The 27,296-nt window shown below is 40.9% G+C and overlaps 1 protein-coding gene across 2 annotated transcripts in view; it reads right to left on the bottom strand.

Annotated features, from left to right (window-relative positions):
- Positions 1-6,152: 6,152 nt before the first annotated feature.
- The window catches only part of LOC147219015 (ephrin type-A receptor 3-like), an 80,939-nt gene continuing 59,795 nt past the window's right edge, over positions 6,153-27,296 (bottom strand). The window contains exons 11-19 of one of the 2 annotated variants that reach the window (XM_086171948.1): positions 26,221-26,288; positions 25,366-25,491; positions 25,029-25,214; positions 17,975-18,036; positions 15,819-16,028; positions 13,108-13,257; positions 12,658-12,851; positions 10,388-10,528; positions 6,153-10,264 (exon numbers count right to left, since the gene is read on the bottom strand). In XM_086171948.1, the coding sequence (XP_086028074.1) occupies positions 10,165-10,264; positions 10,388-10,528; positions 12,658-12,851; positions 13,108-13,257; positions 15,819-16,028; positions 17,975-18,036; positions 25,029-25,214; positions 25,366-25,491; positions 26,221-26,288 (1,237 nt within the window). In that variant the 3' untranslated portion in view covers positions 6,153-10,164. The remainder of the gene's footprint in view (positions 10,265-10,387; positions 10,529-12,657; positions 12,852-13,107; positions 13,258-15,818; positions 16,029-17,974; positions 18,037-25,028; positions 25,215-25,365; positions 25,492-26,220; positions 26,289-27,296) is intronic. The other variant, XM_086171949.1, reaches the window with a different exon arrangement.

Raw genomic sequence — 27,296 nt, 5'->3', positions numbered from 1 at the left:
CTGCATTTTAATATAAATTTTTTCTTATTATTTAGCAATTTATGCTCCTAAAATGGTAAGTATGAATAATTATTTTATGCTTTAATGCTAATTATGGAAGCACTGTGAAAATAAAATACCTCCATCCGCTGTCTGAAATATTTTCCCACCAATCCTGACATCTCTGTCTGTGGATGGCGAGGTCAAAGGCTGATCGCTCCAAGTTGTCTTTTTGGCCTGTGGATGCTGAGCTCTGTGGTGCTAAATCCTGTCCGCTGCGCAAATGCCGGCGAGCTCCCCTCCAAGTTCTTGCCCTCCGACGGTGCCCCAGTCTCCCTAATCCGGGCAAGGTGCCTTTCTGCCTGCCGGCCTCTCAATCACCAGGGTGATTCTGAATCACTGCTAGTCTGAACCTTCACCAAAGACCATTTCGTCCTTGGCTATCCGACTAGGAACAGATACCTGAAAAGCAGAATATTATCAACACTGATGATCTTAAAATCTACTATTTTTAACATGGGTATTTATTTAATGCTTTGGAGAAAACATCAGTTCATTAAAATTATTGAGCTAATCATGTGATCAACTTTGGATAAAAGTCGTAGAAAATGCCTTAAATAATAAATTAAACAGGAAGAATATTGGCTTGAATCCGACAGGTGTTGCAAAAATAGCAAAAAACGATTATTGTACTGTTGGATGTTTAATTTATTTATGGAATTGCAGGGAAGGTTTAAATTAAGCAAAAACAAAATTAGCATAAACAGTCAACTGATTTACACTCATTGTGATGACAAACAAAGCAACTGAATGGCAACATGTGATATTAACAAAGGACCAGATGATGAAAGGGGTACAGAGAGAACGCCAGTTAGTCTTTGAAGCTCAGATGTTACAGGAAACTATGCAAATGTTAACCAAGGTAATGTTTATGCCAACAGTCAAAGCAGTGTCCTGAGGTTCCTGATGAACTACATGATTTGGATAATCATCCAAATATCCATGAGACTCATACACCTTTATTCACATTTGCTATGGCTGCGCGACCAACATTAACACAGCTCTTCTTGGTGCAGGCACTGCAAATAAGGGTCGGGTTGCTGCGGTCTCAGAGCTTTTTCTTGTATCATCAAAGCTTGATTGATGACACTTGAAGAGCTGCTCTTGATTATACAGGATAGAGAACACGCACATAAATGTACTGCATACACAAGAACACGTGTACTCCGCGCATAAGCCACAAGCGCAGAATATCATGCAACGTACTGCAATCGGCTGTCACATGCAGGTCTTAAAAGATTTTTGAAGTCACAGAGGTAAAACTCTTCCCTTTTTTTTTTTTTTTTAAGACAAGATTTTGAAAGACATTCCAGGTAAATAAATAAACGTCCACAGAGCACTAGCACCCAAGTTGAGCGTGTGTGTGTATGTGTAATTCCTATAATAGAACCAAAATTTGAATTTCCAACCTCTTCACTCCCATGATAGTTGAGCAAGAGAAAAATTTTCTTTGCCTTTTTACTCTGTTGATTTTATCTCAGTTTGTCACATCACATTAAATTTCCACATCTGTAAGGGATTATGTTGTAAATATATCAGTTTTCCAGAGCCGTTGTTTTTTTTCATGTTTCCCGTTATTTGTTCCTCTCAAACAATGTATGTCGTTCCAAGTTCGCTGGTGTTTCAAGTGCCTGCGCTGTATTTCAGTGTCTGTTGTTGGCTGCAGGTGGTGACAGCTGTCCAGCGCAAATATTTGTCGAGCTGTATTTCTTTTCTCGGTTAGTCATTTGACCTCGATAAAAGACAAATTGCACACTTGCTCGTAAATTAAATCATCTATTAATTCATTTTCGTGGATCACGACCAACCTGAGACACATCATAAGGTCTCGTTCATTTAATTCTCATGTTTTGCTCAAAGTAACTGTTTTGTTTTTTGATGTCATGGATTTCACTGCCTCACACAGTTGCGTGCACGAGGGCTGTGCCGTTAAACAAATGCAGCACTAGCCGCACCTCATTGGACAGACGGGAATGGAAGCTGTTTTGCTCATTAAATGTGACAGTCGCTGGCTTTGTTTATCAAATGAGCCACAACACAACCATAATACCTTGTTTGATGGCTAACACAAACCATAGCTGCAATGGCAAATCCAGTAGGAACTCACCTTCAGAAATCGGCCAGTATTTCGGACTCTCGCCATATATCAAACCAGATGCTGACAACTGTTTCAATATGAAATTAAAGATAGCTGTGCTTTTTTAAACACTTTTCCTCTCTTTATTCTTTATTATCTGCCCACCAAAAAACCACATTGATCAAATCCTATTTCTGCCAATATCACTGTCCATTTCTTTTAAAAGAGCGCTCACACACAAACACACACACACACACACACACACACACACACACACACACAAACATGCACTATGATGCAGAGAACACAGAGTGGCGTCTCATTCCTGTGGCTGATGAGAGCAGGCATGATGTGAGTGAGGCATGTAATGCGATTTATAGAGCTGGGCTCACTTTTCAAATTCAATCAGGAACTTTGATTACTGATGAAAATTTGAGACAGGAAATCACATTGATAGCAAACTAAAACCTCGTGAGACAGAAGGGTACTGACTTGTTCATGTGAGTGTGGACTGAGAAAACACAAAACCATATTTGATTAGAGAGAACACATGCAATGCAATCAAAAGCAACAAAGCAGTAATCCGAGCAAATGTAACAAGCGCTTGGCAAATCCATTCTCTTGGTTCAAATTTTTATCTTTTATTCCCTTTTTGTCTCAATTTCTGATACTTGCTCTTTTTCCACACTCCCGCGACATAGGAATCAATTCTTGCCCCGAACACATCCATGGACACACACACTCTCAGGCGTACGCATATGGCTGACCCTGCAGAGGTCATGGTGGATCTATGGCTGTTTGGTCTCTTGTGTTATTTTAATGTCTGTTGTTGCACATGAGGGGACACTCAAACCTACACCTGACAGCATGACTGAGGAGCCCAATTACTATTCCTCTGGGATAGCGTGTATGTGAGTGCGTATGTGTCTGTGCACGCGCACGCGTGTGTGTGTGTGTGTGTGAGAGAGAGAGAATGGAGGGGGGGACAGTGCAGAGACGGTGATCAGAAAAATGGCAAATATATACAGAGACAGGGTACTTGTGGATGTATGTGATAGAAACATGACAGGCTCATCAGTCACCAATGGCCTTTTTAAGTGTTCTCCTAAGAGACACCTGACCTTTGCACATGATGCCAATCGCAGCTGTATGATGAATCAATTGCCTAAGCCTTTAGCTCCCACTAGTCTACATGTTATCCAGAGTAAATATGTGAGATGACATTCTCCCTGTCTCTGACACCTGGAAACAAAAGCCCAGACGTATGGATTGGCCTTTAATAGCATAAAAACAACAGATTGGTGATTTCAGTTCCATAAAAATAGGCGTTTACTCTCAAAGAGTCGGCTCCATATTGATATGACTTTGAGACAAAAAAAACTAAAACTTGGAAGAATAGATTGACTTGGGAGAAATTAGCAGTGGAAAGCAGAAAATCCAAGAAGAGGGGAGATAATGGCAGAATTGAGGCCAGAGAACTAGTTGCAACCTTTCTGACTGTCTACATGAGTTGGAAAGGAAGGGAAATGATCTCAGGAAAAAAAATGAGGATGCATGGGGCCAGCCGAAAGATTAAGATGTTGGCAATTGGAGGAGATAGACACTGAGGAAATGGAGGACAGGCTCTGAATTTTTTCAATGACAGTTTGTGTGCGTGTTTGTGTATGTGTGTGTGTGTGTGTGTCTGTGTGTGTGTGTGTGAGAACGAGGGGGGAAGCATGCGATAGGGGAATATGGAGCCTAATATGATGGGCTAAATGAGGTGTAATGGCGGTAACATAGAGTGACAGCAACTGGGCCAGTGCATTAAGGGGTTAACCAAGGCCAGGAGTCACTGACCTTCCCCCTCCCCTGAGACAGAATTATCTCTTGGTAAGGAAACCCACAAACCACACACACTGATAATGATGATGCGGTTGCAGGATGGATATATTTTGCCATTTGCGAGTGTTATGATGTGAATTTCACTACAGCTTCTAAGGTCAGAGCAGAGCTAGTGACACACTCTTGAATTTCCAAGTCATCCGCTGCCTCTTTGCAAGACTGGTTTGACATTCACTTGAGCAAGATTTGATGCCCTCTGTCTGTGCATTTCCATTCGATTAATTTAGCGTATGTAGCATGTGCTAATGGCAAATAATGACCAGCTGGGATGTGACTTCTGCTGTTGCAACTGTGGTGAAATATATGAAAAAATAACCCAAGTTTATTTATTTACATTCATGTATTAATAATCCCGATTGCTTGTTTCAAGTCTTCATCCCACCATAATGCCCATTTTGCGCAGTGTATTTGGAACCGAATGAATAAAACACGTCGTTCTTACATTATTGAACATTTGAAAGTTCGAGATAGTTTTGTCATAGGGCATTCAGTTGTCATGGTTAAGGCATAATTCCAGTATTTTTAAAACCGAGCTCTATTTTCAAATGTGTATTATTTAAAATGATTGATAGAGACCAAGATTATAGAAATCGCTCCAGTATTGAGCAAGAACCCTGTGGTTGGCAGCAGAATAGAGCACAGTGCAATTGTCCATGTCAAAGCACATGCTTATTTTTGCCACAAACAGGCTTGATATAATCAGTGTCTTATTCATGGAGCATCGTGGAAATGATTCCTGCTGGGATAGATGTTTGCTCTCCACGTGAATAACAGCTCATAAGGAGAAGGCTTACTATCAATTTGTGACGAAGTTGCTCAATACACACTGCTATCTCTATGGAGCATCTTACGCACCATTGTTTAAGTAGGGGCCATTTGAAGGTGATGAGAACTCCCAGATAAATGGGGCACTGTAACCTACATCCAATCATTATTCCCCGAAGAAAAATGGGTGAATAAAAAGGACCTGCCGAAGACAGACAAAGTAGAAGGTCAGTTGGAGAATTGCTGGTAATAAGTTATTATGACATATTATGACATATTGTAATGTGTTCCTATCTTGGTAAAGATCATTTACGTTGTGTCTCCAGAAAATAATTGTTCCAATCAGTACCAAAAACAAGAAAATTGCATGGGTTACCTTGCAGCTAGGTTGCAGCTTCCAGCAATTTTTAAATCTCTCAATATAGTGATTATAATCATTTCAGTTATTTTGACATTTTGATAAATAAGGATTCTAAAGGATTTAGTCAAATGAACATTTCTTTCTGTTTGTGTACGTGTGTGTATTTGTGCACTAGTTCATATGTGTTGTTAATTAATCAGAAAAAGTACGCCGCAGACTTCAACTGAGAAATTAGAAATATTAGCATATTTATTACAGCGACATGAAAGACATTAGAATGCCTACATCCTTTACAACAAGCAAGACAGAGGAAACTGGCATGGAGGTAAATAAGTTTCATACGGTGGCCGAGGAAAGAGGGAGAGAGGGGAGATACAACACAGACTGGGTGGGGAATGAAGGACAAACACTTTATTTGAGATCGCGCAAAACCCACATAGTGAACTTTGATAGAGTGAATAGTGACAAGAAACCTGTGATTTCTAGGGCTGAAATTGAAGTGTGGGCATGATCTCTGAAAATGTCTCAAGTGGTACTATCGAAGAAGCTTGTACAAAGGAATATAATTCGGAGATAATCTTGTTGTGTGCACTTTAAACCAATTGCACAACCAAGTATCGAATTTTAAATCAATTGCATCCATTCTCTGCATCTCCTTGGATCAGTGAATGGCAATGTTCCTCCAAAATAAATAATAATACTGTTATAGCTTTGACAGGTCATGAAAATCCAATAATTATATTAATACTTTCAAAAGAAAATGAAATACCCCTACTTATTAATCATAGTGAAATTGTCATTGGAAGGGGTCTCTCACATGTTACAAAACCAGAGTGCTAATGTGAGGTCATCTGAAGAACACAGATAAATACTACCTTTACATACACTTTACTCTTAATACTGCCTTTATAGGGCAACAGAAACAAACAAGAGCTCAGTAAATAAGGCATCTAAAAGGCCAGCGGTCAAGGGTAGTCCGCTAGAGTGAAATTATAGAGTTAGCAAGAGTAGAATGTGCTCGTGTTGTCAGATTTTCCAAATTTTATTTTCATTTTTTGGCATATTTGACAATCCAACCGGATGGTTTGGCAAGAAATACATCACACATGTTTGTTGTTAGATGCGTTCTATGAAGTGGTATAATGGCTTGTTTTACCCCAGTTTCACTCTACCTCCTATTTTCTTCCATTTTCTGATCATGAGCCCCTCCCCACTAACCACTTGCCAGTTTTGGGATTCCTCATATCCCCGCTCTGGTAATCATTGGTAGTCACAAAGGCTCGTTAGTAGCAACGACTTGCCTCAATGATCCTGAAGTTTAAGGGCCTAGCAGATAATATATTGTTACAGAAAAGGTCTTGCGATGTTATTTAACTGTATCCTGAATCACACTAACCATCGGCATCAATGATTGTTTTAATAGCTAGGACAAATAGCTATAATTGCTATATGATATTGCCATGATTTGTGACTATTTGTAGAATGAAAGCATATGATGCACAAAATTACAAGTACTTGAGGACTTTGAGCTGCTGATGACACATATCTGTGATCTTAATTCAAGTACATATGTCACCTATGCAATTGATAAAGTAATTGCATTGTACTTTACACGTTATTCTTAACTCTAGACGATCCACACTGTCTAACCTTGGTAGGCAACTTCTCTTCCATGCATAACAGCAAATCTTGGTGCGCTGTCTGCACTAGAGATAAGCAATCCCCTTGTGATCCACTTATTTTAAAGTAACTGATCTATTTCTTTCTGACCTGTTTTCCGAGAGAAATGGATCATGATGTCTGTCACATCAGGCGGTATGGCATTCTCAAAATTGACAAAAACAGTGCATGAGCATGTGTATGTGTGTCTATCTGTCTATCATGGGGGTGTTAAATTTCTAAATCACTTGCGGTCCCCTGGTAACTCTAGTCCCTTGCAGATTAGGCTATAATTGTCAGTGTCAGTGCATTAGTGCACTCAAAGTGGCAACTGTAAGTAGGAGGATTTTGGAAGTGGATAGGAAATTGTATGTTTTCGCTTTGCAATGAAAGAAAAGGCTTTTAGGATGAGAACTAATTGATTTGTTGGGCAAAGATAAGAGTATCTCAGGTAACCTTGGCAGAGGCTGATGGAGTGATAGTTCCCTAAGTAGAATAAGAGACAACTGCTCTCCCAACTCTGATAACAACCAGGACTTGATTGAACCCCAAAAGAAAAATACACTGGTGTCTGCCAACCTAGTTAAATATGTGCTCCTTGTCCTTGGAAACAATGTTTGCTACCTGGACATTTTGTTAATGGTTGCGGAGTGCGCCCAGTTGCCATCCAGTGATCAGCAATGAAACCGCTTTGGCAGTGCCAGGGTTTTCCAATTGGGAGAGAGGTGCTGACTGCTGCACTTAAAGTTCAAATTATTTCAACTTCGACCTTGGCTGCTGCTGACGTTTCACAAGTAACCAGAAACAACACATGACACAGAGAGAGAGAGCAGGGAAAAAGAAGAGACACTCATCTTATTTATCCCACAAGAACAATTCCACATTGGAAAGGATAATAAATGGGCATACAGGTTATAAACCTGTTTAGATCCGATGCTTCAAGAGATATATAGAGCCATTTTGGTCGCCTAGAAAATGGGTGATGCAATTAATGAGGCACCAATTGGCTTTGCCTACCCGTTGCATCACAACTATATCTGTGGTAAGAGGCGAGAAAAACACTTACCAAGCAAAGAGACCTACAAGCAGATGAACCACATTACTTGCCAGGATATTGTACAATGCAAATTAAGTTTGAATTCAACTTCTATGGTATTTTTGTTTGTTTTTTTTTGGAAAGAATGAAAACAACCCCGGCTACAAACCTATCTTGTCACCAAGAGGACAAGGAGAAATTTATGTGACCTATTCATGGTTTCTGAGAAATGATTGGACAAGAAGTTTGTTTTCAGTTTTTTTTTGGATTTGTTTTAATGAACTGTTTTCTTAGTGTGTATGGAATGAGATATAAGGGTGTTTCTGAGTTTGTCTCCCTCGTTCACTTCCCAACCGTACCACCCCTCTTTCAGATTGTGGGAAAGAGAACAGTAGTCTTGCAAGTGTGTTTAGTTTTGAAGCAGGGAAGAAAATGATGCCTTTGTATTAATGATCAGATTGCATTCTACTCATTGTAACTCTATATTAGAAACTGCAGTCACTGTCACCTGTCGATCAAAGCAGAAGCTTTGCAATCATGCTACATTCCTTTGTTCAGACAAACAAATCTCCTCTCGTCACTTTACTCCTGTATGACCTGCCCCTGAACAAGCACTCAGAATCTCTTTTTCACAATAAAAGAACATCATATTCATCATTGTTATCATTACAAACATTCTAACATTGGAAATCAACACTGTACATATCTTACACTATGATACAAGCATATATACGTACTTTATGCCACTGTTGGTCCTATAGAGTACCACATTTTAAAACTGGGTTTAAGAATACATCAAAAGCAGGTCGGGTGGTATTAATGCAGTGCACATAAAGAGGGTCCCATCATATCTAACCTTGTAACAACATGAGAAGCAGCAGTCTCCATCTGATAAATAAACATCCACAACAACTTTATTTGCCTTTTGCTTTAACCATTGTTTTAAATTTAACTAATGAGATTTATTGTGAAAACCCGTGAAACTTGAAATAAGTTGGCGTGACTGCTAACATTAATGTGAAACAGCTTAAGTTAACCCTCTCATAGTGATAGAGCCAAGCATCATGACAGTGAATATTTTTTCTTTTTCATCAAGCAGACTATTTGGACAAAACACTGTAATAACTGTGATTGGCCGTGTGTAACAATCCACTTATGGGAGCTGATGGAAGAGAAAAGTATCAAAATAATGGTGGTATGTTCCCCAGATGAGCATATTAAGCTTACTGTACATGGCACAACACTGGAAAAACAATTACACGTTCTTAACAGTGTCATCTCTATCATGACCTTTACATGACCTTTTTGCTCAACACAAATCACTAACTTTCTTAATAAGTCTGAATCATTAGAAGGCAATTATTTCCCACAACATTGCACATAATAGACAATGGTGTTTGAAACAGACGGTTATGGAAGAAAATACTCTGGTCCACTGCAATTTCAGCAGTTTTTGGCTTTTCTTTGTTTGCAGTTACACCATGAGTGAAAGTAGACTAGTAGTTGTGCCCCAGGTGTAGTTGCTATGGAAGCATGTCTGAGAGCGGTCATGGGGAAGCCCTTGTCCTTTTCAAATACACAGTTTAAACAAAGCACACTTCCATCTTACATTAGCTATCAAAAGTGGCATCCCTCTATATAGCTAAAGGTCCAGTTTATCTGTTCCCCTCACCCCAAAACATTCATGTTTTTCACAATCTCGGCACAACCCTTGATTCTCTGAGAACACAGAGGCATGAAAGGGGCCGTACATGTACTAGGTAAAAACTCCTATAACAGTTGAGCATTGTAAACCTCACCAACAATACAAACGTTAGGTCCATCTCTACAGCCCCTATAAACACATATCTACACATATACATGTCTCGTCACCCTTTTCAAACTCTTTAAGGTGAAAACTAAAAACAGAAATGAGAGGACAGTACAAACTGACTGTAAACCTCACAGACAGTGATGATAGTTATTCTAATTTGGTTTTTTGTCATTCTTTTGTTAAAAATCTGTTGTTTTTTTTGTTATTTTTTAAATTTATTTATGTACTCGTAGCTGAAATGAAGTGAAACAGCCAGGGATGCTCTAGATGTAGGCTTGTTGTTGGACACGTGCTTTTCTGTTGCTCCATTATGATGGTTGTGCTGCTGTTGCAACGGTGCAAAAGCTTGCAGTGCCCATTGTGGATGGGGAGAATGGTGAAACGGCGAAAAGGTGAAGAAGTTAAACGTCCATGTAGTCCCCATCTCAGTGTCTCAAAATCAGTGGAGGACCAAGCACAGAGTATCCATCACAACATCTTTACAGGAGCATTGTTTTTGGCTCTTTCTGTGTGTGTTTATGTGGAAACTGTTATACTTGGATGTGCGTCCCCTGGGTCTGCAGACTCTGCACACTGGATAAAATCTTCTTCTGGTGACCGGCTAGAGCCACACCCATCTTTGTCAATTCACTAAAAAGAAGGCAGAAAATATCAAGATAAGATATTATAAAACAGTTGACAGAAAAAAAAAACAACAAAATTGTCCGTCAAATATCAAGGCATTGTTGAGATTGCATAATAGTTTATCTGTACCTGACACTGATGTAGAGGATTGAGTCCAAGCTTACATATCCTGCACTGGAAAAGTTCTCCTTGTACTGGCCCATCTTAATGGCCTCTAACCACTCATCCACCGTACTGACACTGAACTCTGGGGTGGACGGGTCCTCCCTGCTGGGATACAAAGCAAACTCAGTGAGACATTGGATATTTTGAGATATATTGGATGCAGTTTTTCTGACTCTTGATTAGGTTCCTTGTTTGTTTTTAGAGCTTAGAACTACAAATTCTGGCTTCACATTTGCTGAACTAGTTATGAAAAAGATGACTTTGAAAACAAACAGAAATGATAGATTTCAGTATGTTAGAATTATCCCTCCGTGAGCTGCCACCTTACTATGGTGGAGGGGTTTGTACATCCCAGTGATCCTAGGAGCTATGTTGTCAGGGGCTTTATGCCCCTGGTAGGGTCACCCAAGGCAAACAGGTTCCAGGTGAGAGACCAGACAAAGCGCAGCTCAGAAGACCCCCATGAAGAAGAAAAACTTTGGATCCAGTCTTCCCTTGCCCGGATGCGGCTAACTGGAGCTTTCTCTGGAGCTTTCTCTGGAGCTGGCCCCGAGCGGGGCTCAATTCGGAGCACCTGGTGGCCGGCCACCCAAGGGGCTCGGCCAGGCACAGCCCGAAGGATTGACATGGGTCCCCCTTCCTCTGGGCTCACCACAGGAACGGCCAAGAGAGTCTGATGCAGTATGAGCCGGGTGGTGGCTGGAGTGGGGGACCTTGGCGTGGCATGGAATGTCACATCTGTGGTAGGGAAGGAGCCTGAGCTGGTGCGTGAGGATCAGAGATTCCGACTAGATATAGTCGAACTCACCTTGATGCACAGCATGGTGTAGTACCAGGCCCCTCGAGAGGCTTACTATGGAGTCGCCCCCGGTGAGAGTTGCCTGGCAGGTGTGGGCATATTGATTGCCCCCTGACTCGGTGCCTGTTCTTTGGGGTTAAACCTGGTGGATGGGAGGGTAGCTTCCCTCCGCCTTGACGTCCAGGGACAGGTTCTGGCTGTTGTTTGTGGCTACAATCCAGACAACAGTTCAGTTTACCAACCCTTCTTGGGGTCCCTTGAGTGGGTGCTAGAGAGTCCTCCTACCAGGGACACCCTGGTTCTACTAGGAGACTTCAATGCTCACATGGGCAACGACAGTGTGAACTAGGAAGGGTGTGATTGGGAGGAATGACCCCTCCGATCTGAACTGGTGTGGTGCTTTGTTATTGGACTTTTGTACTCGTCAAGAATTGTCCATAACAAACACCATGTTCAGGCATGAAGATGTCCATATCGGCACTTGGCACCATCATACCTTAGGAGACAGTTCTTAAATCGGCATTGTGCTGTCGGACTTGCGGCAGCATGTCCTGCACACTCGGGTAAAGAGAGGGGTGGAACTATCAACTATCTGGTCGGATCGGGAACTTCTGGCGGAGTCCCCTGTCAGAAGGAATTTCAACTCCCACCTCCAGCAGAGCTACAACCACATCCTGAGGGAGGCGTGGGACATTGAGCCCGAATTGGCCATGTTCTGTGTTTCTATTGTTGAGTTGGTAGACTGGTGCTGCAGCTGTAAGGCGGTTGGCAGTCTCTCTCTTAGAGATAGAGAGAGAAGTTCGGTCATCTGGGAGGAGCTCGGAGTAGAGACGCTGCTCCATGACATAGAGAAGTGAATTGAGGTGGCTCAGGCATCTGGTCAGGATGCCTCCTGGGGGAGGTATTCCGGGCATGTCCATCTGGGAGGAGACCACGGGGAAGACCCAGGACATGCTGGAGAGACTATGTCTCCAGGCTGGCGCTGGAACGCTTTGGGGTCCCTCCAGAGGAGCTGGACCATGTGGCAGGGGAGAGGTAGGTCTGGGCCTCACTGCTCCGGCTGCTGCCCCCGTGACCCGACTCCGGATAAGTGGGGGAGGATGGATGGATGGATGGGTGGTAAAATTAATGATGATTAATTACTCATCCCTTTATGTCTTCCGTCAGCACACAGTTCTTTACTGCCAAGCACTTAACAGTGATTTTGTTCTACTTTTCATCTTTTGCGCTCTTGAAAATAGCTATAATGTTTTCTGTGATGTTGTCATGATATTATAAAATATCATATTGTTGAAATATTTAGTTATTAAAATTAATCTAAAGTAGAGTAGTTATGCCTTCATTCAAAAGCATCCTATAAAATAATCCAGTTGTCTAAAGACCAAATGGTTTAGTCATTATGCGTCAAATATATTTGTAGCGTTCTTCAACTGACCATGCTGAGCTGTTAGCCAGCTCTCTGAGGCTGGCAGGATTTCTGATAAGCTTGTCCAGGATTGTGACAATCTGTCCAAACTTTGGCCTGTCACTGCGTCCTTTCTCCCAGCAGTCCAACATGAGCTGGTGCAGTACAACCGGACAATCCATTGGAGCTGGAAGACGGTAGCCCTCGTCTATTGCTTTGATCACCTACACAAGATAGAAATGAAAAAAATCAAGTTCTGGCCACAGAGTATGAGAAGGAAATTAACATGGAATGAAAAGTCACACCACAGTGGGGGCTTCAAGGTATTTTACAGAATTTGCAAGCAGAATGCCTGTAATACACCCGGTAGAAAGTAAAAACAGTAAGACAGTGAACAGACTTGAACATGACACTGAACTGATTGACATGTATGATGGTCAGCGCTGTAACTGGAACGAAGTGCATGAGGTTGTGACTCACATCCTGGTTGGACATTTCCCAGTAGGGCCTCTCTCCGTATGAAATCACCTCCCACATGACGATACCGTAACTCCAGACATCACTGGCTGAGGTGAACTTCCTGAATGCGATGGCCTCTGGAGCCGTCCATCTGATGGGGATCTTTCCTCCCTGTAAATGGTTTGGCGGTGAGAGCACATTGAAAACACATTCATGCTGAGATTGACACTGAACTCATACCTCTACCCCGTGTCTAATGATGTAAATACTGAGGTATTATTTTAATACAAGAATTCTGGAGAGCCACTGCAATCAATCAGCCAGCATGACCTAAACCACTGTAGTAACAACAATAAAACAACGTGAAGTGAGAAGCCCAGGAAAGTGCAGCCATCAAGGAGACCAAGAGGGATGACACTCCAACTTCCAAGTGTTATCTGATGTTCCTTTTTCCCCCTGTCAACAGACTCCTTTTTTTATTCTGTTTGTGACCGTGTTTTTGTTGTGGATGCAGAGATGAAAGAAATTCTTTAAGTCCACTTTACAGACACAATAGGCAGTGAAAGACCCCTGCCTTCTCTTATACGCTCTGTCAAACACGCACATGCCTGTACACAGCTCGGTTCAGCTTTTTACCATGCTGCAGCTGCCTCTGCACCACCTAGCATTCCCTCATCTCTGCTTGGTCAAAGTCAAATAAAAGACAAAGCCTTATAGTCACTCTGCACTATACTTCGCTTTCTACCAGCTCCCTACTCACCCTTACCCCTTCCTCTTTTATCTCTTAACTGCTTTCGCTAGATCTTTTTCTTTGACATCTTTACTCTCTCTACTGCTCTCAATCTCTTTTTGGTTTTCTACCCCTACACCCCCCCGACCCCCTAGAATCTTAGTGTTCATTAACACCCCCACTCTTTCTGCCTTCCTTGTGCCTGCTGCTTTCCATCGTGGTCTGCTAACGTAGATGTGTGTGTTTGTGTGTGTGTGTGTGTGTGTGCGCGCATCCCTGCATGTGCGTCTGCTTGCATGCATTTGTGTAACATTGCAATAGAGCAGTCAGCGGCTGATACACTCCTCCCAGGGCAATGCTAATGCCATATTAAAAATAACATCCCCAACACTTCCTATGAATATGAATAATGCTATCTCCTTGTGGGCATTTCAGATGAGTTACTCTGCAGTGGTCTAACACACTGATGTTTGGGTTTCTTCATTCTAAGATCTCTGTGTGAGGATGGTGAGGTTTATATTGACTTCAGATTTATTTATATATAGGCATAAACATGCTGGTATGTGTGTCAGTTTGTCGGTATTTTGAACAGTGTGCATTTATTGCATCAACTATCAGTAGTGATCTTAAAAAAAAAAAAAAAATCTGAAGAAATACTGCTGTCATCTTTAAACCACGCTGAGCTTGTAAGGATGAAGGACGTTGGATAGTGTAAAGATTGAAAATCTTATCTCTTCTCAACTCTTAAAGTCGTGAGTTTTATATCTTGAATTCCATGCCTTATTTGTCTATTGTATGGCTGAACTGATTCTGACATTCCATGTCAGTATAAAGATTAAATGAATCATTGAATCATTGAAAAAGCGATATAGCACTTGACACATCCTAACATTTTCATTCAAATGCCTATGTTTTTTGGGGCTATCAGTTAACCGGTATCCTGATAACTTTCATATTTAGAGTGTTTGTTCTACTGGCTCTCATAATAGGAGTGACATGAGCCATGATCCCTTGTTCCATTTTTAAGCAGCCAGACGTGCCCTCTTCAACCCTTCCTCTTTAACTCCGTTAAGTACAAACAATGAAGAAATTGATGTCACAATGTTAAATATTAACAAAGTTCAGGTAATAAATAAATATAAGTCAGTAGGATTTCTTTTAACACAAATGATGAACTTTCCTGCTTGATAGTTATGCAACGCTGTGGTGGAAAGAAAGAGATACAAATCTTTTGGCTCACATTCAGCGGTTCCATTGATTCCGTTTGGAAAATCACTCAAATATTTGCAGCATCAAAAACAGAAAATAGCAACAAAATGTTCTTAGCCTCTCTTTCTCAATAGGGTCATTATCTGTGGCAAAAAAAAAAAAAAAAATGAACAGGCCTCTCCTAATGGAACTGTGAAATCTATGCTCTTACTGTAAAAAATCAATTTTAGAGAGTGCCGAATGACCGTCCGCTGATTCTCAGCATCTAATTTGCAAATGAGATTCTTTACAAGAAACTGTGATATGATTGTAATGTTTACTTCTATCTGGACTCCCTATCTCAAGTAATGCAGCATCATTAGAGGAAAAACTCACACCCCAGTACTAAATCATTTTCCTGTATTGTTGTGGCTGGTAACAGCGGTTACATAAAACATCTCTGGTTTAACATGTTTGCAGGATGAATATTAAATCAGTCCCAGTAATTGAGATACACATCTCTCCAAATTTGTGATTTTGACATAGTGATGTCAACTAGAACTGATAAATTAATGGATCCAAGCAGACTGTCTTTCATGTTCGATCACCCAGTCAGAACAGATTAAAATATTTCGAACCAGTGTGCAAAAGGAAAAACCATGCTTGATTAAGATTTGGGATAACATGTGGATTGGTGGTATATCAGTTTCTCTATCTGTTGGGTAAATAATATTTTTGAGTTTTTTTTTGGGGGGGGGGGCTGTTCTGCAGATATGGACTGATTTTGGAAAATAAAGAATGTCGACAGTCTTACCCTTGTAGTGTAGGCAGCCTCCGGGTCGTCCTCAAGAACACGACTCAAGCCAAAGTCAGAGACTTTACACACCAGGTTGCTATTGACCAGGATGTTGCGGGCTGCGAGGTCCCGGTGAATGTAGCTGATGTCTGACAGGTACTTCATACCCGATGCGATGCCACGTAGCATGCCCACCAGCTGGATCACTGTGAATTGCCCATCATGTTTCTACAAGGAGATACAATGTGAAGGATGATCATAAATAGTGCAGTATAAATGCTGACATTAAGTCGCAGCAGGATGGTATAATGATCCCTCAGATCCTTCAATAACCTTTGCTGACTCAGACTTGGATTCAAGTGATTTCAGCGGCCGTAATCCACAATACTAAAGCCCCCTCTGAGTTAAACCCTGAATCTCTTCCAGCTTTTGCTAACCATGAGCTTTAACCTGCCTTTGCAGGGTGGTCAGTGAAAGATTAATTTCTTCTACCGCAGATCAATAGAGGATCTGACAGAGCAGACAAAATTCCCTTCTCAAACACTGACCGCGTGTCCGAGCAGAGCTCGCTGGATTCAAGATTTGAGCTGTCTTTGGCAAAGAGTGCGGCCTGTTGATCGATGATGGTCCAGCTCACCTTCCTCTGCCAATTATCTTTGCCCTGAGCCAACAGTCTCTGTTAAAAACCCATCCATGTTATCAGTCACCCTCTCTCCTTCATATCATCTCTCCTTCCCTCCGGTTCTTTGTTCCCTCCATTCATCTCTGTCTTTCGGAGACAACTATGTATTACTTTGATTCACTCTACATATATCCATCTATCTTCCTTAATCTTTCTGCATCTCTGCACCCTCTCCCTCCGCTATATTCTCTCTTTCTCTCTCTCCTTCTTTCTCTGTCTTCCTCGGCAGCTGTGGACTAAGTTAATTAGCCGGTGGTTTTGTGAGATGCTGATTGATTGGACTGTCTAACAAACCTACAGACTTCCTCTATCAATCTGCCCACCCCCGTGCCAGCGAGGAGGAGGAAAGGTTGGCCAGCGAAAGAGGGATTAGATGAAGGAGACGTGAAGAAAGTGGAGATGGGAAATCATTTTTGGCAAACTACAGATTTTTTTTTGATCCTAACTATAAACTGGAGATTGAGATAAAATGGTCAGATTAAGATAGAAATGAACAAACTGGAAGCGTAAGAGGTTCCCTGACAAAAGAGTTGCTATGACTTCTAAGAGGTGGCTGCTTAATAAACGGTGAATATTGTTAATGACACATTGGAACACAACAAGCCCAGATCAGTTGTGAAAAAAATTCTTTAATTATGCAGTGGTGCAATGGACTCTTTATGATCCTCATCATCATAAACAATATGACATACAACTTTCATGCAGCTGTGTGTTTATTCTGAGATGCTGTGTGAGTTTTGGTTATTTTATCCTGTCAGTTTTCATTTAATTTGACTTTAGTGGTGCTAATAAAATTGATGTGTATTAGCGGCTGATCATGACAACTTTGCGGTGATTTGACTGAGTACCAACTCTCAATCCGAGTCACCGAGTCACAACATGGAGCCCAGCAGGCGATGCAGAACCCATATATTATTAATTTGGAAAATGTGTCTGATAACAGTCTATAAAATGTATTTAAATGAGAGATGCTATTTAACGTTTATAAATATAAGTGGTTGATCTACACTAAAACGTACTTCTAAAAGCAAGGATTAAATTAATATTCAGCCCCTGCATAAAGACATTGAGCGATGGTCCCTTCTAACTGTTTTCATTCTGTTAGTTTATTGGCAAACCTGTGCCTCAACAGAGTTCCATGGATTTTATTTTTTTCTTTCATCTAATTCTGATATGTTATCTAAGGAAGAGAAAAAAAGATGAATTTAGTAATATCATAAAATATTACTGTAATAATTGAGTCAATACTGGTCAAGTGGTCAATTTAACAGAGGCTGAACTGTTGTGGGACGCTGCTGAAAACTGGTAATAAAAATGTAATTAGCACAAATATAGACTACAAACAAACATGATGATATGAAGGTCATTGTTAACACTTTTCACCAGGGAGATTTCTGCATGACCTTTACAAGGATTTGTGCCTTAACCTTGAGAGGGAGAGTGTCCTTTTTTTTTTCTCTCTCTTGGGGATTCACCAGCAGCCATGACTCACCTTGAGAAAGGTGTCCAGAGAGCCATTCTCCATGAATTCTGTTATGATCATCACTGGCTTACCTACAGAGAGACATAACAAGACAGCTGTTAGTGAAACAGAATTATGAGGAACAAAGACACCAACTATAAAACCAGGAGGATCGTGAAATGATGTAGTCCACAGCTGTGACCGGCCTTCCTTTCCGTCTTTTGCTCTCTCTAGGGGATAACATGGTGTCGTCATCAGTCACACTGACAGCTTCTAATCAGCCCTCTCCATAAACGCCAAGAGATAATTAGAATGGACCAATCCACCAGAATATTGGTGTGTGTGTGTGTGTTTGTGTGTGTGTGTGTGTGTGTGCATGTATGCAAGGGGGGCTCCTGAGATCTCATGAATACTAATCAGCCTCAAGGGGAAGGGGGTTGTGGTTGGGTCGCTATGCACCTGCATGGTTTTTTGTGTGTATGTGTGTGATGTAGAGGTGGTTGACTGACAGGTTGTGTGCACCATAGTGCCCTGCATGGCATCTGGTGGGACCTACAAATGATTAACAAAGTACCAGCAATCACATGCACAGTGGCTCTTGCACGAAAAACAGGCAGTGCTACCTGTTTTACAGAGCTCTCTCATGGAGAGCTTTCCAATCATAATCAGATAAGCAATATATAACCAAAGATGATTGCGTGTCAGTCATTGTGCGGGAGTGTCCTAGAGAATGCTTTTTCTCTCAATCTTCAATTAAACACATAATACGTATTCCTGTATTATTTACTTTGATTTGTGCACTTAAAAGTCAGAAATGATCAATAGAACTTGTTGTACACTGCTTGGATAAAACAGGGGAGGTGTGAAATGGAAAGAAAAGATTTGCCTCTAGCACGGGTGAGGATGAAATGAAACAAAGAGAGAGGAAGAAGGGTCAAAAGCTTGTCATGGTAAAGCAGGAACAACACCACCAAGGCCTACAGTGAGATTGGAGGTAAAGACAGCAATACATCACCTTAAATGAATTCACTATCTCACTGCAGCAAACACACACGGTGACTCACAGACAGGGATAAACACATACACATACACAGGGATACAGACAACACCGGAGTCACTGGGTCTCTGGTGGAGGTGTCTTCTCTGACAGTAACATTAGTCTCAGGGATAAAAGTGAAAGAGAATTGGATTTTCTTCTGCTGCGGGTGAGGCCTGCTGGTCACATTTATCTCCACATGGGGCCTCTGTGTGTGTGTGTGTGTGTGTCTGTCTGTGTCTGTGTGTTTGTGAGAGAGAGTGATAGAGAGAGAGAGAGCGGGATAGAGTGTGAGGGGGGGCGGGGGTAAAGAAAGGATTCAGGCCATGGTAAGTGGTAAGGACACAATGATCACCTGATTTCAGCTCTGATCAGAGGAGCATTGTGTGTGTGTGTGTGCGTGTGTGTGTTTGTGTGTGTGTAAAACTATTTTAGTAGAGTTTTGACTAATCACAGCCGTACATCCACCTGTATTTGCTGCACAAACATACATGCTTAATTGAGTTTGAATTATGGTGCATATGGGATGTGAATGCATGTGTAATTTATTGTGTGCATCCGACATGAGTAGCAATATGCATTTAAATGTCATCAACCATGAAATTGAAAACTGTCTTAAATGTGACAATAAATTAGGTGTTTGTTACCAGCGAAGAAGACAGTATCATCTTCAGGCCCACTATGGTAAATGTAGTCAAGAGAAAAGCATGAAACACGATCTTATGTTAACTTATAGTGCTATTTCATGCTTTGACCGATATACTTTACAGACATTCTGCACAGTAGTGCCATATTGAATAAACCCTGCAACTCCGAATGCTAAAAGAATTCACCCCTAGAGCTGAACGCTCATATGATTCTGCCTTATATTCTCTTTCCATCTCTTTCACTCAGGTGCAAAACACACATATGCTTGACACTTAATGTTACAATGAACCTTTTTCATTTTTCATTGCAACTTCATCCCCTTCTGAGAAAACACACACACGCTCAGACACAGGAAGGAGCCTCTCGAGCTTGTCATGGAGCTCCACTCTGCCAAACATTTGCAATCGTGCCTCAATTTCCCGCTGAAAGCACATAATTAACTAATCACATTCATATTCATTCTAATTTATTGCCTTTCACTGCCTTTAGACACTGACACTGACACTCGCAGAGCTAAAAGCACCTCCTTTTGTGTGGATATATATGTGTGCAGATTGGCTATTGATGTTTTGCCAGGTGGAGTGTGTTATGGAATGGATCAGAGACAAGTTTACCCGTCTCTACAGATCTTCATTAAGTAAAAAGAAGAAAAAATGTTTTCTCTCCTTTCCTGATGATAAAGCCAACATCATCAAGACCATGTGTGTGTGTGTGTGTGTGTGTGTGTGTGTGTGTGTGTGTGTGTGTGTGTGTGTGTGTGTGTGTGTGTGTGTGTGTGTCAGCGCACGCTCGCATACATGAACCACTTGGAGAATAATGCCACAAATGACTGTACTGAAAATGATAGAAGCCTCATGAACACATTGTATCTTGTAAATTAAATTATCAGCGGCTGTTTCTGGAGTAAGTTGGTGTGAGTTTAAATGAAAGTGAAAGTATGTATACATCTGGACGATTAAATTATAAGTCGCTATCTTGGTGCGTGCTAGTAGCCTGCAGTACAATGTTATTGAATGAGGTAGCCCAAGGTACGAATGGGAAAATGAAATAACTGCTGTATTGATTAATGTTAAGGGCCTGAAATAAATGATACAATGCTTTTAACACAGGACAGATCTCTGTTCTGGGAAGCCCCTCGTAATGACTTGGAGTATGTTGAGAAACAGAGACAGAAACTCAATAACCTTATCTCCTTCCCCCTCTTTGCTTTTTCATCTCCTCTCATTTCCTCACGTTTGTCTCTTCAACATCTGTCCTCTCGACTACCTGCCCCTCTTTTCCTCAAATCTCTTCAGACATCTTCCCCCTTGTCCTCATTTGTTCTCAAGTCCCATCTTCTCTCATTTCCTTGCTCTTGTATCCTATCTCATCCATCCCCCTCTTCCTCACGTCACCCTCCCATCTTCACGTTTCTCTGCTTTCCCCCTCTTGTCTCTCCCCTTCCTCGTTTTTCCGTGTGGCCCAATCTCGAGATCTGCAAATGTATTGTAAACATGAATAATTTCAAACACTCTGACAGGAGTGTTGAAATACTTATTGTTCTACACACAATGACACACAGTTAACGGCTAATCACTAGTTTCTTTAGAGGGAGAGCGAAAAAGAAAGCCTGTGTGCACTGTACCCTATTTTAACAGCATCTATGCGGAACGGTGTGTAAAAATCTTTGCGTGTGTGTCTGTGTCAATGTGATCTGGGCAGATGAGATGGAGTTCTGTAATTGAGGGTTTTCCAAATGAGCTGATTGTTGCAGCGATTGTAAAACACATAAATGACGGACGGATAAAATGACGGATGGGGAGATGAAAGGAAGATAAGGAGGACAGAGGGGGGACGGGGAGGGGCTGGAGCAGATTGCTGCACTTTGCTGATGCGTAGAGACAGATAAAGAAAAGGATGATCTATTTTTTTCCCCCTTTTTTTTGCATGTGGCGCTCAATTAGCATGACAATAGCAACAATCAGGTGACAGACAGCGGAGTACGTTATTAGCGTGGTTGCACTGCAGGAGCTGAAGGCTCATGTGATTTTAAGCAGAAGGGAAGCTGAGAGGACACACGTGCACACACACACATTTAGAGGTGTGTCACACAGGAAGACACCATCGCAACAAATGCACTTTAGGGTCCACACGTCACAGCTGTGCACCATTTGACTTAAAACAACTACAACAGCGCAGATGATCCAATCTCAAATTCAGTTTTTGAAATAGCCCTTATTTTAATCAAGAGTTGTGCGCATCACCTGATCAACATTCGTGGCAGCCATCTTTCAACTCAGTTTTATTTACCGATGTCAGTCAAAGCAGCGAGCGTTGGACAATACTAATGTGAAGCGAGCAAAATGTTACAATTTCCCAGCCCTTTAGTTAATTTTTGGCACTATCAACAGCTGTCTGGCAGTCCCTCCTATTAGTGCGTGAATAAGATAACATTTTTAATGCAGCTAAGGGGGAGATTATGTCATATGAATAAATTCAATACTACCAATTAGTCATATGAGATGTAATTATATGTCAGAGTAATTTAAATGCTGGCTGAATATAGGAGTGTTAAAAAAAACACAGAGCATTGCAGGCTAAATTTCAAAACATTTTGCAAGAGCCACAAAATGATACTGTGCAAACACACAATATGAGGTGCTTAACATCCCTTTAAGTATTTGTGGTATAAAATACCATTGTGTTCTTCTTAACAACGTCCCCCCTGAGCTCAGTAAAGCAGCTACAGTAACCAGGATTCATTTACGAACAACCAACAAAGCTTTGGCATCGAAAATTAACTGTGCACTGTGCATAAACTATTAGTTTGACATACTTTTACATGTTACGTAATTTGCCGTAACTACTCATTTAAATGCCTCTTTACCATTACTACAAGTGTGAAGTCAACGCTTACTGTTATTTTACTCTGTTAAGACTACAGTAAATACATACTACTCCCGCTATTGCTGATGTGCCCAACTACTAACATCAACACAAACCACTCCAACACACCTGAGGCCGGAGCAGGAAGGGTCAGCCTGCCTGATTAGACTGAGGGCAGTGTGAAGGGACCAGCTGGTGCTGGTGTAAAAGGCCTGAAGGAATTATTGACCCATCTCAACTGTTCCCCTCTTGCTTGCACATGCACACCTTGGGCTGTGACCTGTGAAATTACTGCTCTGCTAGTGAGATTTGTTTCTGAGGGGCTCTATCAGCTTCTCAATGTGCCGTGAAGGCAGGTGAGGAGGAAGAAACAAAGAAACAAATGTAACAATATAAAGACACTGATTGCCTGCACACTACAAATAAACATGATGCACCGACATATTACTTATATTCATAAGGCTGTCTTATGAATGTAATTTGCTTTGCATTGAATTCACAGAGTAGTGTGCGCACAACCTTTTTGTGTTAAAATAAGCAGGGTGTCCTAGCAATGCTCTGGTTTTGAGTCACTGTCAAATGTGCCATAACTGTATAATTATCCTCTGCAATAGATTTCATGGATTTGGCAGTCATTTTTAGACTTAAGCTGGATTTGCGTACGCATGCGTGTATGTGTGTGTGGGACAGAGAAAGAGAGAGAGAGAGAGAGAGAGAGAGAAAGTAAAAGTGCCATAATTACATGTCAGTGTCTGAGTGAAAAATAAATAAATACATAAATACATACATATATATATATATATATATATATATATATATATATATATATACATACATACATAATTAGAGGATTCCGTTTCCGCAGTGCTTATACCGACTGCCACAATGCTGGTTCAAAAGTCAAAGTTAACATCAAGCATTAGTTAGACAAAGTGAGAGAGGGGTAAAGTGAATAAGAAATATGGTGGGTGCTTATTACTAATATGCATGATGCTGAATATTTATGAAGCTAAAAAACACATCCAATTAACTTTATGAATTATTAATATTCATGATAAAAGCCGATGCATATGCATTTGCTCTTTTGTTGTTGGCCTAAGTGCCACTGAGCACCAGTGTGTGTCGGATTGAAGATCTTTTAAGTGTGTGTTGGTGTGTGTTTGTTCTAGCTATCGTAAGAGTATTTGTCTGCCTGCATGTTTCATAGGTTTTTCATTCTGCTTTTTGCTAGATAAACATCTGCACAACAACCTGTCAGGAGAATTGCAGCTGTAGCATCGATGTGCGGACCAAACAAGAGTCTGAAAACGCATAAGTGTTATATTCACAATCCTATCAATGTTTGGGGGGCAGATCTAAGTCACTGTTAACCAATAAAAAGGTCCATTCCAGTGATGTGGAATTTCATAAACCAATAAATGGACAGTTGAAGACGTACCATGGTGTGGTGGGGAGTGTACTTGACCTTAAGGAATATTAATAATCACAGTATTTAAGTATAGCATTGTAACATTTGCGATATTTAGCGGATGTATTCACCTTAGCTGAGACACACATGTCCGAAGTTTAATCTGTTTCAAAAGTACAGCAGCATTTTGTTTTAATTTGAAAGTTAGGTTACTGCATTTGATATTTGTTTTGGCAATTCGGGAACTCTTTCCATAAACAAAAGTTGGAAAATCTCCAGAACAATGATCTGTGCCTTTCATTCAAAGTTACATTCAGTGGAAGAAATGGTGAAAAATGTCATGGTTGTCTCTCTCGCTAATATAAAACCCACAGCCGTGGACAAAGTGATGGCACGGCTGCCAAGATAACAACGCCAATCCACTCCTCGCTTTGACCCTCACTTCCCCCGGTTTCCCGTGTGATTTACATTTTGCTGCTTCAATGCAGTTGCTCACACATTTATAATTCCTCTATATAATCAGTTTTTGTGTTGTTATTTTTTTTTTCCCAATATAAATCCCATTGCACAATAGTGGGATTTGCCTGCTCTCAATGTGACATGCCTTTTCCAGCGAGATGGAGAGAGCAAGATTGACCGAGAAAGACGGCGCAGGAAAAGAATAAGAGAAAAAGAAAAGATGATTGGTTGAGAAGATTAGACGGACACTGAAAGAGTGTCAGATATGAATATGAGACAAGAGAGGCATAAATGGAAATGGAGAGACTGTGTGATTGCAACAGCGAGGAACAGCGATAACAAATCAGCTATCTTGTTGAACCAGGCCTGTGTCCACCTCACCTACACACACTCACTCTAACTAACAAACACAATCATGTGAAGTAAACAAGTGGCTGTTTGAGAGGCAGACAGTTGCTGTTGCCATGTGTCAGCACAGTGTTACCATGGGGATGGAGCTTTTATCAGATCCAGGGTCAGCTCTTATTTACATTACCAACAGCTCCTGTGGCAGCCAGACACATACTACAAAACACACATAGAGGAGGGGGGGGGGGATATAGGGATGGGAGCGATGATTACACCCACACAGACAAAATAAACAGAGTAAGATTTTATTCAACACTCACATCTGGTGACAACACCCTCCAATCTGATGATGTTTGGATGATCAAACTGGCCCATGATGGAGGCCTCAGAGAGGAAGTCCCTTCTCTGTTTGTCTGAATATCCTGCCTTCAGACTTTTGATGGCCACGTAGATCTCCCTTTTTCCCTGAACACGCAGGCGGCCACTGCACACCTCTCCAAACTCCCCTACACACACACACACACACACACACACACACACACACAAATGTGATCGTTTCGATGATTCATTAGTTCCATAAAACCCCAGAAATGAATTGGTCAGATTTATCACGTATCATAATAGAGAACAGTATTTTAGACAAGCGGGTGGACTCACCGGCTCCAATCACTCGCTCAATGCGTATATTGGAAGCATCTATCTCTTTGGCAAAGTCCCTGACGGCCTGGTTGGGGTCCTCATACGTATGGGGATGAATGTATGTCCTACTGCCAGGAAGTTTTACTGTGGATGTGAAAATTTTGAGAATATTAGAAATAACAAAAGGGTACATTTTGTTACCATATTTCCTAAATTAATACACTGGAAATATACCAAGCCTGTGTTTGCAATACTTACATGCTAACACTACGAAACTGACAGGTCTATTCTTATGAATAATTGGTGTTATAATAGTGTGAGTGTGGGTGCTCTACCAGAAGAGCTAGAGCACCCATTGTATAATCAAGCAGCTTTGGTGTTGAAATGACTCATAATTTTAACAGGAATCGAGGAGCCACCTTCTGTGATCATACAGTAACACAAAAAAACTGTGAAGAAACGACGTTTCTTCAGATTCGGGATGCCAAAAAGTGAAAGATTTGCATCAACACATGCTATTACATAATTAAACACATCTTTTTTCGTCTGCTTAGGCACTGGGAATTACTCATAGTTATACTGATGAGTAGGTTGTCTGTAGTTTGGGTGCCGTTGTATATTTTAAGGTATATCACAGACTCCTCTTTATATTGCTTATAGTGGTTACTGCCTCATATTTGGACAAGGATATGATTTATTGCTGCTGGGTGTTAAGTAATCTTAATATAAGTAATGTGTATATTGGGTATCATTCACCTCAGAAGGATAACTGCAGTACATTTTTATCGATGTGAACTTATTATGAAATAATGGGATCATTTTTGCCACGGCTCATGCTCTCCTCTGTCAATCAGTGTGTGTTTGTGTCATTACCTCGGCCATGCTGGAACTGCATTTTTTCTTCATCAGGGTCCTGTTTAGCTTTGATATATCCACAGTGCCTGAAGGAGGAACACACCGCTGGGTCATGATCAGTTTGAAGATAGCTGCCACACATAGAGATATTAGACTAAGAGTTGGTAAAAGTGAAATGCATATAAAGTATAAGATGCTACTTCATTTGTGTGTGGAAAAAAATGATCTGATGATTATTGAATACATCAGATACCATTAATTAATCATTTTGAATGTTTTTCCGGGGTAGAACTCAGTCAAAAGTCAAACATTTTAAAAATTGTCTGCTTATCATCTTGCATATAAACAAAAGACAATAAAAAAGAGCTAAAACTGAAAACAACGAAACAGACAAATGTACAAGAAAACAAATTTTAATAAGTACAAGCTGCACTTTTCTTAGAAAAGTCGTGTCTGCAATGTGTTTGTTGGAAAATTGACGGTGTTTCACAATTTTATATAATTATTATTACTATTATTATGAACATAATGAGAACATTTTAGAATCATTGGACTGTTTATTTCAAGATGGCAAAATTGGTAATTTTCACACCCTGCGAATAATACTAGTTTTATTTTGCTAAGCTAACCTGCATAATCTGCGTTTATCGACCACATACAGGAAAGTCTTGTCACACCGGGTTCATAGCAAAAAATAAATTTTACGAAACATTGGCAAGGTAATTAACAGATACCAGTCAACATTCTTTCCTTTGGCCATCTGCCACTGTCTACTTTAAATGTCTTTTTTTTTTATTTAGAGTATTTTCTTCAATCATAAAAATCCTACTGCTTGGCTGATTGCTTTGTGGATACATTGTTTTATTGTCTCTCTCCGTCCACACAGTCCCTCTGTGCAAGCCAAGCCTGCAAGCTTAAAACAAACTATTCCTCCTTTTCTTTGTTTCCCACTTCCCTCAAAATGATTTGCCTGCGGTTCAGTGATTGTGTGTGTGTGTGTATGTGTGTATGTGTGTGTTTAGTATGGGTCAATCCAGTGATCCAAATATTGATAAATTGATCAACTCAATCCAGTTGGCCAGCTGTGAGGAAGT

The sequence above is a fragment of the Fistularia commersonii genome, chromosome 25, assembly GCF_037954325.1.
Source record: "Fistularia commersonii isolate RoL2024-O1a breed Wild chromosome 25, RoL_Fcom_v1.0, whole genome shotgun sequence".
NCBI classification, from domain to species: Eukaryota; Metazoa; Chordata; class Actinopteri; order Syngnathiformes; family Fistulariidae; genus Fistularia; species Fistularia commersonii.
The sequence above is the reverse complement of the archived record's forward strand: the minus strand, read 5'-3'. Positions and strand labels throughout refer to the sequence as shown.